At 39.0% G+C, this 16,002-nt stretch overlaps 5 protein-coding genes and 1 non-coding gene across 8 annotated transcripts; 2 read left to right on the top strand and 4 right to left on the bottom strand.

Annotated features, from left to right (window-relative positions):
• Window positions 1-1,232: 1,232 nt before the first annotated feature.
• Window positions 1,233-2,945, bottom strand: LOC126786151 (heavy metal-associated isoprenylated plant protein 29-like). The gene is made up of 3 exons (XM_050511889.1): window positions 2,816-2,945; window positions 2,542-2,617; window positions 1,233-2,132 (listed from the first exon to the last, which is right to left on the bottom strand). The coding sequence occupies exons 1-3, from the start codon at window positions 2,819-2,821 to the stop codon at window positions 1,705-1,707; spliced, it is 510 nt and encodes a 169-aa protein (XP_050367846.1). The 5' UTR covers window positions 2,822-2,945; the 3' UTR covers window positions 1,233-1,704.
• A 4,500-nt stretch (window positions 2,946-7,445) lies between these two features.
• LOC126785728 (uncharacterized protein At5g01610-like) lies at window positions 7,446-7,856 on the top strand. Its single transcript, XM_050511353.1, has one exon. The coding sequence runs from the start codon at window positions 7,446-7,448 to the stop codon at window positions 7,854-7,856; it is 411 nt and encodes a 136-aa protein (XP_050367310.1).
• Window positions 7,857-9,415: 1,559 nt separating this feature from the next.
• Window positions 9,416-11,263, bottom strand: LOC126786137 (plant-specific TFIIB-related protein PTF2). Its single transcript, XM_050511868.1, has one exon. The coding sequence runs from the start codon at window positions 11,210-11,212 to the stop codon at window positions 9,656-9,658; it is 1,557 nt and encodes a 518-aa protein (XP_050367825.1). The 5' UTR covers window positions 11,213-11,263; the 3' UTR covers window positions 9,416-9,655.
• A 304-nt stretch (window positions 11,264-11,567) lies between these two features.
• Window positions 11,568-11,900, top strand: LOC126786155 (60S acidic ribosomal protein P2-4-like). Its single transcript, XM_050511894.1, has one exon. The coding sequence runs from the start codon at window positions 11,568-11,570 to the stop codon at window positions 11,898-11,900; it is 333 nt and encodes a 110-aa protein (XP_050367851.1).
• Window positions 11,901-12,539: 639 nt separating this feature from the next.
• Window positions 12,540-15,695, bottom strand: LOC126786143 (UBP1-associated protein 2C-like). Of its 3 annotated transcripts, none has more exons than XM_050511881.1 (2): window positions 14,608-15,695; window positions 12,540-12,782 (listed from the first exon to the last, which is right to left on the bottom strand). In XM_050511881.1, the coding sequence occupies exon 1, from the start codon at window positions 15,653-15,655 to the stop codon at window positions 14,609-14,611; it is 1,047 nt and encodes a 348-aa protein (XP_050367838.1). In that variant the 5' UTR covers window positions 15,656-15,695; the 3' UTR covers window positions 12,540-12,782; window position 14,608. The 3 variants fall into 3 exon arrangements, with proteins under 3 accessions (XP_050367838.1, XP_050367836.1, XP_050367837.1); XM_050511879.1 differs by lacking the exon at window positions 12,540-12,782 and adding an exon at window positions 13,402-13,711; XM_050511880.1 differs by lacking the exon at window positions 12,540-12,782 and adding an exon at window positions 13,402-13,649.
• On the bottom strand, window positions 14,149-14,250 carry LOC126789649 (small nucleolar RNA snoR103). The gene has a single exon (XR_007671565.1). It is a non-coding gene; the product is annotated as a small nucleolar RNA snoR103 (small nucleolar RNA).
• Window positions 15,696-16,002: the final 307 nt, after the last annotated feature.

Raw genomic sequence — 16,002 nt, 5'->3', positions numbered from 1 at the left:
GTGTGGGGATAACAATACAAAGGGGTATTTTGGACAAAACATGATTTGGTGATTTTTGAATGGTGCTGATTTTATAGTAGTAGAGATACCCAGTATATAGTCTACGTAATGTATATTTTAATGTTATTGGTCATTTTTACTGTGTTTATTTCTAATTTGTTACTCATGTTTCAATATTTTTTTTATTTCACCGCGTGCGTGTTTACTACACTATGGAGTAATATGATTGGTTGAGTACACCACCTAACACCACATAGTAGTGTTATGTAGTGTTCCGGGTATATAGAATAATTACTCATTTATGAGATGATATATGATTTGAAGTACTTGCTAAAATTAAAGGATTTGTCTCCTTGTGTATGACTTGTAGAGATGAGGTTCCAAACTTGGCTTCTAGGTGACCAACAAATAGACATAGGGTTAGGCTTATAAAGAAAATTAAGGAATGATTTTGGTTCAATATATATGCGTAAGAAATGAGTTGAGTTCAGACAAAAGATCATGTTCGAGCGATATTCTAGGTAAATGAAGAAGATGTTTCATTCATGAACAAGCGAGAGTGGTTTGAATTTTTCTCTGAAAGTTTATTTGCTTACGCACAGATGTGAAACACTCAACGAAAAGGTAGTGATTGAGGTTCTTGAATTTGTGTTGGATACTTTGCAGCATTACCGTGATCAAGACATATGAAATTCAATCATTTTAGGGTATAAAAGGTGCAAATCAAATGTGGGTTAGCAGTTCAAATCAAAGTAGCGCCAAAGGGAAGAAATCATTGTAGTCGCTGATAGGGTACTACTCAAGCCAGGTGCTACATACATGTTACATAAACAATATAAACGCATGCATTTGTGTGTGTACGTGTCTGTGTGTGTGTCTATATATATGTATATATATATATATATATTGCATATCTTATCACCAAGAATTATTGGCTGACCCAATGTTTTTCTCCAGCTTCAAAATAAATAAATAACATATCTTCATCCTAGGGACAACATATGTTGTACTCACATGATACCTATATAAGAATATGGATATAAACTTATTATATAGTCGATCAGTTAATTAAGTGCATCGAATTATATACATATATCTCTTGATAAAAAGACTTGAAGTACATCGGATCGGAGAGGACAAGATATACATATGGATCGGGAAGCCAGGAGTAAAGCGATCAAATATGCTGAACTAAATTTCAACCAGCTCTGATATATTTATAGAGTTGAGGCAACCGGGAAAAGCTAAAATATATCACTTCTTCATTATATATGATACATGATCACTGATCGATCAAATCCTACTAGGCTACTACATAAAGTAATGGAGAGACTTATGAGAGGCACACGGTGAATAAAACTTGTACGTGTATCATCACTCAGAAGCTAGCTGGTAGATATATACATGAACAATTGCATATATATACAAGAAAACCGAATAGGAAATCAAGCACTAGAACCAGGGGCAGATATAAGGTAGACAACTAGTCCTACTTATTAAGTTGAATTTCCGGCATGAAAGAGCTCCATGTATATCTTATGTATTCTGCAAGGTGAAGACCAACTTAGAAATACCTTAGAAAGACTATACCAGGAGGCAAATCGTACAGAGTACGAGTGTGCAGCCGTTCAGTACTGCTGTTTTAGCTCTTGGATTTAGCACCGATCATAGAAGCCCAATAATAACACAGGACCTTAATTGATGTCACATAATGGAACAAGCATTAGGGTTTTCATCACTGAATACAGCAGTGTCCTGCTCACTGAACATAGTGGAGTAAGGAGGAGGCTGATAGTAGCCGTGCTCCTTGCCACTGTAGCCATGCTCATAGTAATTATACGAATAGGACGAGTAACTGGGAATCGAATTGTAGGTGGTGACCTTGTGTTTGCTCTGATGTTCATGACGATCACGATGGTTGTGGTGGTGGTGATGTTCGTAGTTATCACGGGGCTGATGCTGCTGGTAGTACTGAACATTAAGGTTGTGGCCATATTCAGGGTTGTAAGGGTAAGGCCAAAGCTCAGCTGTTCTTCCAGTCCTCCTTACTGCCTTCAAAACCTTCTCTTTCTTAGCCCATCCCATTACAGTCACCTTCTGCATGTTTATATCCACATCGATATCGTCTACTCCTGTAAAAATTGATGCATGCGAACAATGTTATATGACTTAAAATCACATTGACTAAATACTTCTGATCGATGATCGAGTAAATGTTGTTGGTAATCAATACAGAAGTCCACGCCCATTTAGTTTGGTCTTGGTCTTTGATTAATTCATTAATCCATCTCTTAATCAATCTTAATTTGTTCGATCATGTCATTACTCATAATTAAATGCGTCTAAATGCTGCATCGTTTTATCTAATTATTCCGAAACTGGTACTAACTAGATATAGAGCTAACTAATAACCATGTAATTAAATTTACTTCAAGCCTGTACGTGAGACCACAGCTCCATATGGTCGATAAGGAATAAAGCTGATGATATGACTCTCTGAAAAAGGCAAATGGGAGAAGATCGTTTACAAAGAAGTTATACCTTTAATCTTTTTGAGAGCTTTCTTTATCTTGCTCTCACAGCCAGAACAGTCCATGTGCACTTGCATCTCTACTATCTGCACAAAATTATCCAGAACACAGACATAAGTTCAGTTGCAGTACGATTTCAGCGTAAACTCGATCTTGCTGACTGATCGTATATTTCGACCAAGAGATCGAAGATGGTATAACTTCAGCTGCAAGTAAAAATTTCATAGACCAGAAGCAAGCACCCTTTTCATAATGCAGCTAGCTAAGTTAAACCAAGTACGTACCGTCATTTTTAGGAATAAGCGGATATATAGCTTCGGTCTCTTATGCAAACTACTGCGCTTAATGAACCTTTGGCTTTAAGAATGAGAAATGAAACGAGATAGCTCTCTCTATTTATAGAGACCAGCAGTGCATGGTAGCTGTTTCTCTACCTCTTAAAGCAAAGAGAAGAAGATAATGAGGGCAACGAGGCTATGTCTGCTTACGCAAGATCGATAAGATAGAATATTATTCTAAACCGAGTAGTCCCCGCTATTAACTTTCCTGTATGCCCTTCGTTTTCTTCGTCTTGCTCTGAAAGAAACAGGTTGGTGAAAAGGAAGAGCTAGCTACGTACTACGGTTTAGAAATTGTGCAGCAAGTTCTCAGAAATTGGAGTGCAAGGAAATATGAGATTGAAGCGGCAAGACTTAACCGTGTCTAGTTTAATTGTGTAAAAGGAAATAACAATGAATTTTCTCCTTGTAATTATGAAGTCACTCTAAAATTTATATGTCGATTAGTCAACATATAGTTTGTTGTTAACGGCATTGTTTTTAAAAGCTTATTTCAGGCATTGTGTGAACGCTACAATGGTCATCAATGCCTCATTGCTTGCAATTGGCTCCAACCCTCATCAGTACTAAACACTGTTATATTGTTAATGATGGTCAATTGATCATCGTCGTGAAAAGTCATTAGATATGCATGTGTTCCGTCATCTGAAGCTAATCATGTTATGGGACCGATATGGATTATGGAGAGCGAGCAAGTTGGCATAGAATTTTGGGATCGATACAACCGGATATACGTATCGATGCTGTCATATATTCTTTAACTAGTTGAACTCATCAAAGTTCGCGGGTTTAAATTCTTCCAATAAAGTTGAACATATATATGTTTATATATTTCATAAAGCATTCTAGCTAATACATTGATCATATCGCACTAATAATGCTGTTAGTGAATATTATATCTTCTGATCTTATATATATATGTTCATTCATGTGCAATGTTTGTTGGTTTGGTTAGAGGTACATGCATGGGCAAATATTTTTTGTTCTCCATACAAGTATGAATACAAGGGGGACATGATAATAAGCTTTTCAATACATCCAAGTCGGGACTGCATTAGCAAAAACTTACAAAATACATATAGGGACTCGGGGACTATATGTATCTCCTTTGGTTATTGACGATCGATATCACAAGAAACTATTATTTCTTTACATTCAATCGATCTATGAGGAAATTAAAATTGACAGGGTCAATAATCAATGTCTTTACAAAATCGAAAAAGGTTCATGTCCATTGTAAATACATCTTTGTACCTGAAACTATACATGCTCGTCATGTTTCGATCTTACGGACTAATATGATAAATCTCAATCTCATATGGTGTACGTAGAATAAGAACTCCCCAATGTCATGAGAGATCGATTGATGTTGCTAATTAAGATCATATGATAAATTACTATGAACGAATCCTAGATACTTGTCAAATTTAGTGTTCTAATATAACAAAAAGACTATCAAAAGTCTAGATGTATATACCAGTACAACAATAAATCCTAGAACCAAAAGGGAGTAGTGTAGTAGGAAGATTAGATTCCAAAAGCAAAAAGAGTAGACTTTACCTCGATCGGTCTCCATCTGGGGTTCTTCTCAGGCAAATGCAGAGAGAATATTGTAACCCCAGTTGCTTCTTCCAGGACCAATTTTCCAGTCAAATGCTCTTTTATATAAATATCCCATATCGATAGGGACAATAACAAATGAAGATATATTCGCAGATAAAAATAATTAAGAAAGTTCAAGACTTTTAATATTAATCCAGACATTGAGGTTTGAACTTTGAAGAACGTCATGGATGAAGACGTCTTAAACCTATGTTATCACCATATAATTATTTTATCATTATATAGCATTTCAACTCCCCAGTGCACAACTTCAGTCTACTAACTCTATCTGCTTCATTTATATTATCAAATAGTTACCAATTTATCATGGCATTTTGCCAACAGGGACACATGATCAGCTATCCACACGTCGAGGACTACACGAAAACTGATCCAAAATGGTGTGAAAGAGCGAATTTTAGAAATAGCAGTGATATAAGGCTTTAAATGTTTTAATTTTATGTGTCAAGTCTACTCACATAGACACATTATATTATTTTCAAAACTATACAACATCATTGTTAAGTAAAAAGACCATCAAATCATTTCAGATCTAATAGTTATTATTTATTTTGAAAATATCTAATGGCTATAATTTATTCTTTATATTTGACTTAGTTTTTTCCTTAATTAAATTTGATTACTTAATGATAATTTCTTACCTCTTTAGTTTCAAGGATCTCATGAATTCAATTAATATCTTAAAATATATTTTCTTTCCATATTTAGATCTTTTGAATTTCTTTAATTTACTAATTAGTGCAATTATGCAAATAAATAAAACTTTTCATAAATAAAATATGATTTAAATATGAATTTTGTTAGAATTACATAATGTATTTAGTGCAAATTATATATATTTTTAGATGATTTATATAAAGGACCTTTATATATACGTATTCACATATTCAAAACAAATATGCGTTAACCATCTTTTTTTTCTTTTCTGGAGTTTATTTGTTTTTTTTGTAATCAAAGGAAGAAAAAAGGTTGAAGAACAAATAATTGAGAAAAATATATTGAGGAAAAAAATAGAACTCAAATGTATAGAATACAACATGGTTTTTAGATATTTTTTTAAATAATAACCATTAGATTTGAAAAGGATTTGATGATGTTTCTACTTAACAATGATATTGCATAAATTTGGAAATGATATGATGTGTCTACCCCTAACAATCATTTTCCTTTTAGAAATTCATTGGAAATACATATACATTTATAGAAGATAGAATGAAATTTGCACACTCTAAATTACAATTCACACACACCATATTTTAGTTTTTAAAACTTGAAATGTCAAAGACTTTATTTATTTTTTTCTCTTGTCATTTTTCAGTGTGAATTGTAATTTGGAGTACAAATTCTATCACCCAAATTATAATGTCTCAACATGATTGACAAGGGAAAATGTCATGGGCATTGGTCGCTTGGCCGAACATGTAATATCTCTTGATCTTGAAAATTCTTTTGTGCCGTAAAGCTTACTAATAGTAAATATGGAAGACAAACTTTTAGTTGGTTCAAGTCAATCACTAAGAGGAAATGCACGGGTTCGTCTGCTGTACATACATGTACAGCATACAACAGGTTTTACAGAGATTGATTAGGGGAGCACGTGAGATGCACGATGAGTTGTGTGTATGAGTGAACTGTGTTTTTCTGTATGCATGACATACAACCGCGCAGAACAGAATTTTCCTAAGTGCACCGGTGACTTAATCTAATTACTGATTCATAGGTCCCACATTAAAATTGTGTTTTAGCAATGCACCGGTTAGATATCAGTAATGGCAATTAGTGGGGACTGGGGACCACTAAATAGTAATTAGCAAAGCCTATTGGGTTGTAGATTTTTTAGCAACTGTTTTGGTCGATTGATTTGGTGAGGCTCACCATGTGACCTGCAATGGATATAAGTAATATCTCCAACGGCAACTTTATTGTAGCCATTGATTAAGATCCAAAGGCGACAGTTTGATGTAATTGTGGATTGGCATGAAAATTACCTTCAATTGGTACATTAATAAAGCAAAGGCAATTGCTGATTCTAGATGAATAGTAGATTAGCAATACCAATTAAATTGGAAAATCAGCAATTGACCTTGTGCATTTGATCTAAGTTACAAGGTTAAACAAAAATGTATAGTAAGGAACACATAATTAGCCGAGAAGATGAGCAATGGGTGCGTTACTAGAGGTATCAAGAAATTATCAGTGTCTTATATATACTGTCATGCTTCTCTATTTTTCCCAAGATATTTGAGTTTCATATCTTTAAAAATTACTTTCAAAGCAAAACTTGAGTTTGCATGTTGATGGTGGGAAATCATGATTTTGGACCTGTTCCAAAAACACAGCTTTGGATCCGTTACAAATGAATGGGGTTACAGCCACATTTTCATTCACTTCACAACTTGCCTTGCAATTCTAGTTAAGATTTCCATTTATCCGAGTTGATCGAGTACGTGGTTCTTTAATTAAGATAAGTTATAGTGCTCATCGGTGCCCTCCTAGTTTAAATCGGTAATTGAAAATTGCAAGAGTGTAATCCTTAATACAATGCAGATAGATAGAAAAATATGTCCTTCCCTAGAATATTATATACGAAGACACCCTATTATCAGAATGCGACACTGTCTTAAACGAAAAATAGAATTGGAACCCAACAAAAGCAGCAAAATGGGGTGAAGACCACAACATGTCTAGTATCCCCAGTTACTTAATAAGAAGTGAATCACAAAGTAGAGAAGTGCCAAAACAATCCACTCGATCAAAACACACAAATGAAGACAAAGGCCGGAGAAGTAAAGGGAGACATTGGAGATTACTACAATGTCAATACCATTGGTTTCTCCATTCTACCTGTATAAGCCATGAAGTGACATTGTATAAATTAACCCCTCAGCCCCGAACTTCCTACAATACAACTTCACTTCTACTCACAACTGTAAGGAAGACAAAGATATCAGACATGGCAGAGAAGGAAGGAGGAATTGTCAAGAAGGGCCACGAAGATGGACTGGCATTGGCAACTGCACTTCTCCGAGAGTTTGAGCTTCCACTCGGACTTTTGCCCCTCTCCGATGTCATTGAAGTCGGTTTCGTGAGGAGCACTGGCTACATGTGGATCCTCCAGAAGAAGAAGGTCGAGCACAGCTTCAAGATCATCAGTAAGCTTGTGAGTTATGACACAGAGATTAAAGGATATGTTGAGAAGAAGAGGATTAAGAAGCTCAAGGGAGTGAAGGCCAAGGAGCTCATGTTGTGGCCTCCCGTCAGTGAAATCATTGCTGATGAGCAGCCCACCGGAAAGATTCACTTCAAGAGCCTTGCTGGCATCACCAAAACTTTTCCGGCTGAGGCATTTGCTGCTGGTCAGTGATGCGTCTTGATCACCAAGCAAGCCTACATTTTCATCAGTTTAAGATTTCAATTTCCCTATTTAGGGAAGCCTATTTTGTCTTTTATTTTTCCCTTCTGTTTCGTATGGCATTGTCATGGTAATGTTTCTGACTATCCTACTAGAAAATAAATATGCAGTTGATGATATATATGCCAATGCAGTGGATTTGATACCAAATGTGATTGTAGCATGCATGCTCCCATTTCCTTGTTCCTTCTCCAATATATTGTAACCTATTTATAATCACAGGATATATATTAATACACCAAGGCAAATATCTTATTAGGATTTCCACTAATTTAGCAAATGAGAAGTTGATGAAAGCACAAAATTCATGACATGGTCAGTTGAACACAAACCACAACCAAATACAACTTTCCAAAATCAAATGCCAGTTAGAGTCTATATGTCTGAAAAACCGCTTCAAACTGAGGCATCGGTTCTTAGAGCTAAGTAGATCAAATTTCAGCATGACTTCACAGTTACTAGACCAAAGATTATCCAAATAAATCAACATCAATAATCAACAGAGTCACACCAACAAGATCAAATCGAAACAATTTATTTTTAAGAGGAAGATGTAAAATGATTCTTTTAAGACCTTCTAGTGACAGTAATGAGAACAAAGTAAAGTGACCAAGTGACTCACAGCCAGAGGAAGAATGCCCTCCCAAACTACACTAACACTGTTAAAAAGAGCTAATGTAGCTAAAGAAGGAGCTGCCACGGACATAGAAAACCTGAGTTTCTGACAAAAATTTAAGCGTGACCCAGAGATCCTCCAGGATCCTTCCCAATTCAGAGAGATCATCACCCCAATACTCTGGACGCCTTGAAGCACTGTCAATCAGTGTGACTCCAACAATAGTAACGAAAAGTGGAATTGCTTACCTGCCCACAAGCCTCTCTCACAGCATAAGCCTCATTTACAGTAGCAGACTGGACATAACTTAATCTGCCACAAGAACCATCTACTACCCTGCCAGACCATGTAACCAAAACACCCAGCTACCAACACCCTCAACAAAACCAGCATCTCAATTGACTTTAAAATGTGCAGATGAACGTTGCCAGCTCCACACGGGTTTGACACTTTACTTCAGTCAGTTTTGCAGGTTTGAAAGCCGGGAAGAAAGTTTGAAGCTGGAAACTGAGTTGTGCAATAGTGAGCTTCTTATTCTATCAAACACAACATTTCCTTTCCTTCCATTCGCTCTAATCATCATCAGTGCAAGGTTGTTCATATCAGTGGATAAAGCATTTGCAGCTTCAGATACTGAGTCATAGATATCAGATCCCAGAGCTGCAGTTATAGTAATCTGCAGGCAAACAATGATAATTATAGGTGAAAGAAGTCACACATGTTGATCAAGTAATCACATGTCATATTAGCTATGTATCCCACTGCAATATATCCCAACCATTGTTGCTGGGGGATCAAGCACCAGAGCCAGGAAGGCAAATTACCCACAAAATTAAATAAAACCAATGAACAAAACCAGGAAACATAGAAAATCAACATCCACGTTAGAAATAAAAGCATGTCGGACACAAGAATCTCTTCCATCAATAGGCGACTATGGAGACAAATGAATTCATTTCTTGATAAATAACTATTCATACAAAAGAATGGTGCCTCATTACGAGACCAAACATGTGTAACATTGCAATTCAAGTGATGTGTGATGAATTCAAACAGACAAAAATACTCTTGGATCATGCAGTGCCGTGGCACGGAAGCACATTGCACCAATATCAGTTTGACCATACCAGAAGCCTTACACAACTCCTGAGTTGAATACATGCAAATCTAATAAGTTATTATACCACCCCTTCTCAATCTCGTCTTCTTTTACTTGATGAAGGAGGAGGGTTTCAATAATTAAATCTTCCCAATCAAGAGTATTCTTTCTTTTTCTTTTTCTTCCAGTCTGAGCATCTTCTGAAATGCAAGCATCTGAATGAGCTTTTGATGGATGCATAATCTTATGAATTCGATGTTTGGCAGCATTTATCCTTTCCCTCCTTCTCTTACAGGCCTTGAGACCCTTATCATAAGACGGCGGCATAGGATCCAAGCCTACATCTTTCTCCAGAATATTCTTAAGCATCAGCTTCTTGCTTAATTCCGACTTCCCATTCCACCACTCGGTGCAATCATGGGGATCAAAATACTGCCTCTCTTCCCTTTCGTGAACTGCTCCAAACCCACCAGAGGACTTACAACTCTCCATCTCATCTAAAGATTTCGAGTAAACCATGGCCAAGCATTCATGCGAAAGCTTCATCTTATCCCTCCCCAGAGAATCATTCAAAACTTTCTTCAACTCTTCCACTTCTGTCGCACACTCATCCTCATCCCCATTTCTCCCCAAACACTCTCTAACAACATCTCTCAAATCAATCCCACCACCACCCTCGCAGTCCTTCCTCCCTCTAGGCTCCAACATACACTTCTTCTCCATATACTGAATCACAGTCGGTGCGTGCCTCAGCACATTTTTAACATTAACATCCTTCCCCCATGGCAACACCTGCGCCGCCTTCACAAGCGCCTCCAATAGCTCCCGATACCTCAACCTACACGTATTAACAACCACATTCACCTCCTTCGCACACTCCTGAATACTAACATCTCCGATTCCATTCAACTCCGCCACCAGCACCAAAACCGCCACCACCACCGGCAGCGGCCTCCGGCCAGTCGTCAAGAACCACTTAATACAACATTGCACCAAAAAAATCCCCTGCTTCCTCATCCTCTCCCTCACACTCCCTCCTAAACTCGAAAACCTCCTCGAATTTCGCAACGTCCGTTCAAACAATCTAACAATATCAAACTCAGGAAAATCAGGTTTCTTCAGCTCTAAGAAATCAACAACACGCATTATCATCCTACCTAGCTCATAATCGTCGCAGCCGATCGCCGCCGCGACCTCGGCGATCGGCAATGACTTACTATCCTTCCTCATAATAACATAAGCACAAGCGCCGATCAATACATTGAACCAGTTACCTTGCCCGAACTCACCTTCCGTGATCCGCCCGATCATGGCCTTGATCTCGTCGCCGCGCGACGGCGCGAGGTTGAGCCGGAGAGTGACGTCATCGATGAGTTTGTTGGCCTCGTAGATCTTGGTTTCGCGGTACTGGTAGTTGGTGCCCTCGCCGGAGGTGCCGAGGCGGATGAAGGTGCCGGTGGGGCCGGAGACGCCGCCGTAGACGTCGACTAAGTTGTCGAAGTCTTGGAGGAGGCCGCAGTCGGAGCAGCAGAGTCGGCCGGAGGAGGTGTCGGCAGAGAGGGAGTTGGAGTTGCAGGAGGCGCAGGTAGGCATGGTTTGAGAGAATCGGAGGCCGAATTGGATTTAGGGATTTGAAAAGCTAAGCATTTGTGGCGGTTTATGGGTTTTGGGTTTCTAATTTGGTATTTATACTCGGCCTGGTTTTTTATTCTGTTGACTTTGTTTTTTTGGCTGTGGACTTCATATTTAGTTTCCTACTTGTTTTAGGTTTTGTTTTCCTAGGTAGTTCTAGGAAAGATTAACTTGGTCAAGGAATTCCTTCCTCTTCCAAGCCTAGAAGGAATAGGATTTGCTTGATATGTAGCACTATATAAAGGTACGTCTGCTTGGTATGTGATTCACAATTCTAAGTATACCAAAAACCAAAGGAAACCAAAAGGTAGACAAGATGAAGGTGATTGCTGCTTACATGCTCGCTCAATTGGGAGGGAAGGCCAACCCTTCTGCTGATGATCTGAAGAGGATTATCGGATCAGTTGGAGCTGAGGTTGATGGAGACAGAATCGAGTTGTTCTTGTCCCGAGTCAGTGGGAAAAGTATTGCTGAGCTAGTTGCGTCAGGGAGACAGAAGATGGCATCTGTGCCTTCCAGTGGTGACGCTAGTGCTGCAGCTTTAACTTCTGTTGCTGAGGAGACTAAGGAAGAGAAGGCTGAAGAAGAAGAAGAAGAGGACGATGACTTTGATGAACCTCTTCTCGATCTCTTTGGCCCCGACAACTAAAACATAATTGCTTTTGTAGTTTTTGTTAGTTCTATATCACTATGTATTAGAATATGGGATAGTGCTATAGCACATCTCCGCATCTCCTTAGTTTGCAATTCAAGTCTTCAGTAATCAGAATAAGATTGTAGAGATTTCTGCTGTACTCACTCTTGTTTTTGTAGTGTTACACGAAAACAGAACGATGTCTACACATTATATAGCCGATTTGTTATAGTATCAAGTTTTCTCTTTTTTCTGTGGCTTTTTTTCTCTATCTTTTTTTTATATACGAATATAAAGGAATGATCGGAGAGTGATATATTGTGTTGCGAAATGTTGAATTTGTGATTTGAAAATTGTAAACTCCGAGAATGATGAAAGAGTACATTGCTTATAAGCAACGTGAGTGAATGACTACAAATTTCTTGACCAGGTACACATTGTTCTTCTTACCACAATGCGATAACGATGCTACGATTAACAGAATGATGCTATTTCATATGACAGCGTGATCAACTGTAATCGCATGTTATCGTTCACCGGATCAGACATGGAGGTGGATTGTAGTTGCTCATTTGCCAAAAGACAACACATTCGTTTGTCAAGGGCAGTCTGCAAGTTGCGAAATGTTATCAATCACAAAAATGAGATGGTGGCTGTATAACAAATAAATTGTATATCTGATTTCATTGACATTTTATGTGTTAAACTGACATCAAACAACAAAGTCATCAGGGAGCAGACAATTATAGGAAGTGCTAATCCCTGGCAATCATATCCTACACAGCCGTATCAGAAAGTTCACAATTACAACTCCGGGCTTCTCTCCACCACAGAACATTTTTGGCACACCAAACTGGGATCCAAGCTTCAGGATGGCCTTCTTATACTCGGTGTGATCTCCAGTGATCCACATAGAACAGAGAAGGCAACTCAAAAATAAGTAGTTAGAAGCCTGCATCATGATATATACAACAGAAACCACAAGCATAGCATTGTATATGATCTAGAAGGGCTTTTTTTTGTTTAAAAAATTCAGATTTCTATTGAAAGATTCCCCTACTTCCAATCCAACCAAAATAAAGACCCATGAACCATATAAACAATCAAAATTGTGAAAATTCAATTTTATGTACCTTCTCTGAGTTACAAAACCAGAGTTCTCTTAAAGGGGGTAACGATACTTTCAATCCATCCAAATAAAAGCAAACAGACCAAATATATGAAACAATCAAGAATGTGAAGGTTCAATTTTATGTACCTAGGAGGTAACTAGTGGCAGAAGTGAAAATGTACAAATACGGATACTTTTCTGCCATCAGCACAAGTAGTCCAAGTATAAACCAATGGAGGGGCATTTAGAAAATAACTCTTGCGGAGTATATGTACATTGTATGTGTGTATGCGAGCATAAAATTGACATGTTTACTAAATATATGTATACAAATAATTATGCATGTATATCAAAAGTATGAACTACAAAGCCTCTTTAAGAAACACAACAAATAACCACGTACCATATTAAAAAAAACAAATTAATAAAAACGTGAAAATAACAATTACACAAAATGGGGGATGTAATGTCATCTACAAAGAAATTATAAAATCCCTACTCCAGTAAACCATGTATCACAAAACTAATACTATACTTTTGAATAAGTTCTACATTTAAATCAAAGTAGGTCACAAGACAAAGCACAACTAGAGAAGCAGACGAAGGGAAGCAGCAACAGAATCACAGCAGTCCATATAATCAATCCAAATTGTCTGCAATCATGAAATCACCATAACCATTTAAAGCATTTGCGCCAAAGAAGCTTCTCAACGACCTGAACCAAATATCCATCACCATTCAAACAAGTAATCAAAGCTAAAAAAACTAAAAGAGAAAGCTTGTAAAATTAAAACAAAGAGGAGCGCAAAGGGGAAGGAAAAGACAAAATAGTGCTGTTGCCAACTCAAAAACTAACTAATAACTCGTGACTTGAAAACTTCACATGATTTTTCAAATCCATTGATGCAATTTTTCAAATTAAAAAAAATGTGAGATGGAATCAGTAGACAGCACAGAACAAGTACAACCGCCATCTGTGGATACCCATCACTATGGTTGTCTGGCCGCTGCCTAACTCACAGAGGTGTAAAGCAGGCATTCTATGTAACTAATGTAAGCACTATTGTATTTAAGAGAAAGCAAAGCCAGAATCACTTCCTCTAACAAAACATGACTAATGCATAAACACGACAACAATACAACACATAAATCAAATTTTTGTAGGTTCTTTATGAGAAATCTACTCAATGATTGCCCACCTAAAGCCCACATATAAATGTTCGTCCATATTTACAGTAGGTACACGTACTAACTGTCCCACCAAGAATTAGGACACAATGAGAGACATACTGATAAAAGGAGGAGAGAGCAAAATGCACCAAAAAAATGTGACTAACCAATTTGATGACTACTCCTAAAAACCCATATGTACCAAGTGTAGTCTGCTAAACTTCGAGCAACTACACACACAAGGATGATGAACTCGATGCATAAAGAAACAGAAAAATGCAAGAAAACACAATGACAATAACTATTCTATTCAAGCTTGGCACTTTACAAAACTAAAAAAGCGACACTTCTAGTATAACAACACTGACATGCTAAACCAACATTGCAAACTATCTACGACTGGACAAAAAATCGAGGAAACAGGGAAGAAAGAAAGACTACCTCAGTAAGGTCCCTGATACATTCCTCCCGGTGTGCCTCTTGGCATTGGGGGAGCCTGATAATGCTGTGGCGGAGAAACCCCATATCGCGGACCATCGGAATAGGCTCCATGAGAGCTTGGAGGCATCTGTGGAGGGACTCCATACGGACTATTATACCGAGGCTCATATCCACCAGGATAACCAGCGTACAGACCCGGCTGAAGCTGCGGCCTAAACATCCCCGGCTGCATTTGCTGCGGTGGCGGCACACCGGAATTATCACCGGCAGGCCCCTGACCGCCGCCGCCGTGTTTACCCTTCTTGTTATCCACAGCCAGCTTGCAAGTCACTTGATGCCCATCAATGTTCTTCAAAGGCTCAACAAGCGCGGCCCTGGCACCTTCCTCGGTCTTGTACACGAAGAAAGCAAAGCCCTTTGATTTTCCGGTGACCTTATCAAACCCTAGGGGGCCTTCTTCGATCTCACCGAAAGCCGAAAACGCCGAGAGCAGTCTCTCCGATGAGATATCAAACGGCACGGTCCCGACGTAAATCTTCCTCGCCGAGACGTCGGCGCCGCCGTTGCTGCTGCTGAACGACGCCGAATGGCCGGCGGCGGCGTACTGCGTGACGGTGACTCTGCCGTCGATCTTCTTGCTCGGCTCCCGGAGAGCGATCAAGGCCTCGTCGGCGTGCTTGAAGGTGACGAACCCGTAGCCCTTGGACTTCCCGGTGGCCTTGTCGAAGATGACGATGGCCTCGTCGAGGTCGCCGAAGGCGGAGAAGACGGCGCGGAGGGAGTCGGTGGTGGTGTCGGCGCCGAGGCCGCGGACGAAGAGCTTGCGGAGGGTGGCGTCGCGGTTGGTGACGTGGCGGAGGGATTCGAGGACGTCGGGGTGGCGGACGACGGCGGTTTGTAGAATCTCGACGAGGTGGTCGTGGGACATTGGCTGGAGGAGTTTGCGGAAGTCGTCGGGGGTTAGGGTTGTGAATTCGGATGAGGGCGGCGGCGCCGTCGAGACGTCGCCGTTCTCCTCCGTCTTGCGCTTCTTTAACGAACAGTCCATATTGGCTTTTGGTTTGGGATTTTTTTGAGGGGAGGAGACTGTAGACTGGGACGAGGATAAACCCTAGTTTATGGATTGGACGACGTTTATATAGGTGTTTGTTCCACCGACCTAGAGATTAGTGGGCCTTTGGGCCTAGTTGAGGTTTAGTCAGTTTGTTTGGCCCAATATCAGGCCTAATCCTCAATCATAAGAAAAACTGATATTTGTTTGATTTGATTTTTATGTTACCCAGTATCACTCATGAAATCGCTGAACAGTTTACAGTGGACATTGATTCACAGCCTCTTTTTGTGTTTAGGGTTGCAATCTATTCATTTGTAATTGAATACTTGGTTCATCTTGAT

This window comes from Argentina anserina, chromosome 3 (genome assembly GCF_933775445.1).
Source record: "Argentina anserina chromosome 3, drPotAnse1.1, whole genome shotgun sequence".
Taxonomy (NCBI): Eukaryota; Viridiplantae; Streptophyta; class Magnoliopsida; order Rosales; family Rosaceae; genus Argentina; species Argentina anserina.
The sequence above is the reverse complement of the archived record's forward strand: the minus strand, read 5'-3'. Positions and strand labels throughout refer to the sequence as shown.

Coding starts and splice junctions, on each gene's coding strand:
- LOC126785728 (XM_050511353.1), top strand. CDS start 7,446: ATGGCAGAGAAGGAAGGAGGAATTGTCAAGAAGGGCCACGAAGATGGA.
- LOC126786155 (XM_050511894.1), top strand. CDS start 11,568: ATGAAGGTGATTGCTGCTTACATGCTCGCTCAATTGGGAGGGAAGGCC.
- LOC126786137 (XM_050511868.1), bottom strand. CDS start 11,212: ATGCCTACCTGCGCCTCCTGCAACTCCAACTCCCTCTCTGCCGACACC.
- LOC126786151 (XM_050511889.1), bottom strand. Junction 2,133..2,541: donor AGCTCTCAAAAAGATTAAAG/GTATAACTTCTT, acceptor CAATTTTTACAG/GAGTAGACGATATCGATGTG.
- LOC126786143 (XM_050511881.1), bottom strand. CDS start 15,655: ATGGACTGTTCGTTAAAGAAGCGCAAGACGGAGGAGAACGGCGACGTC.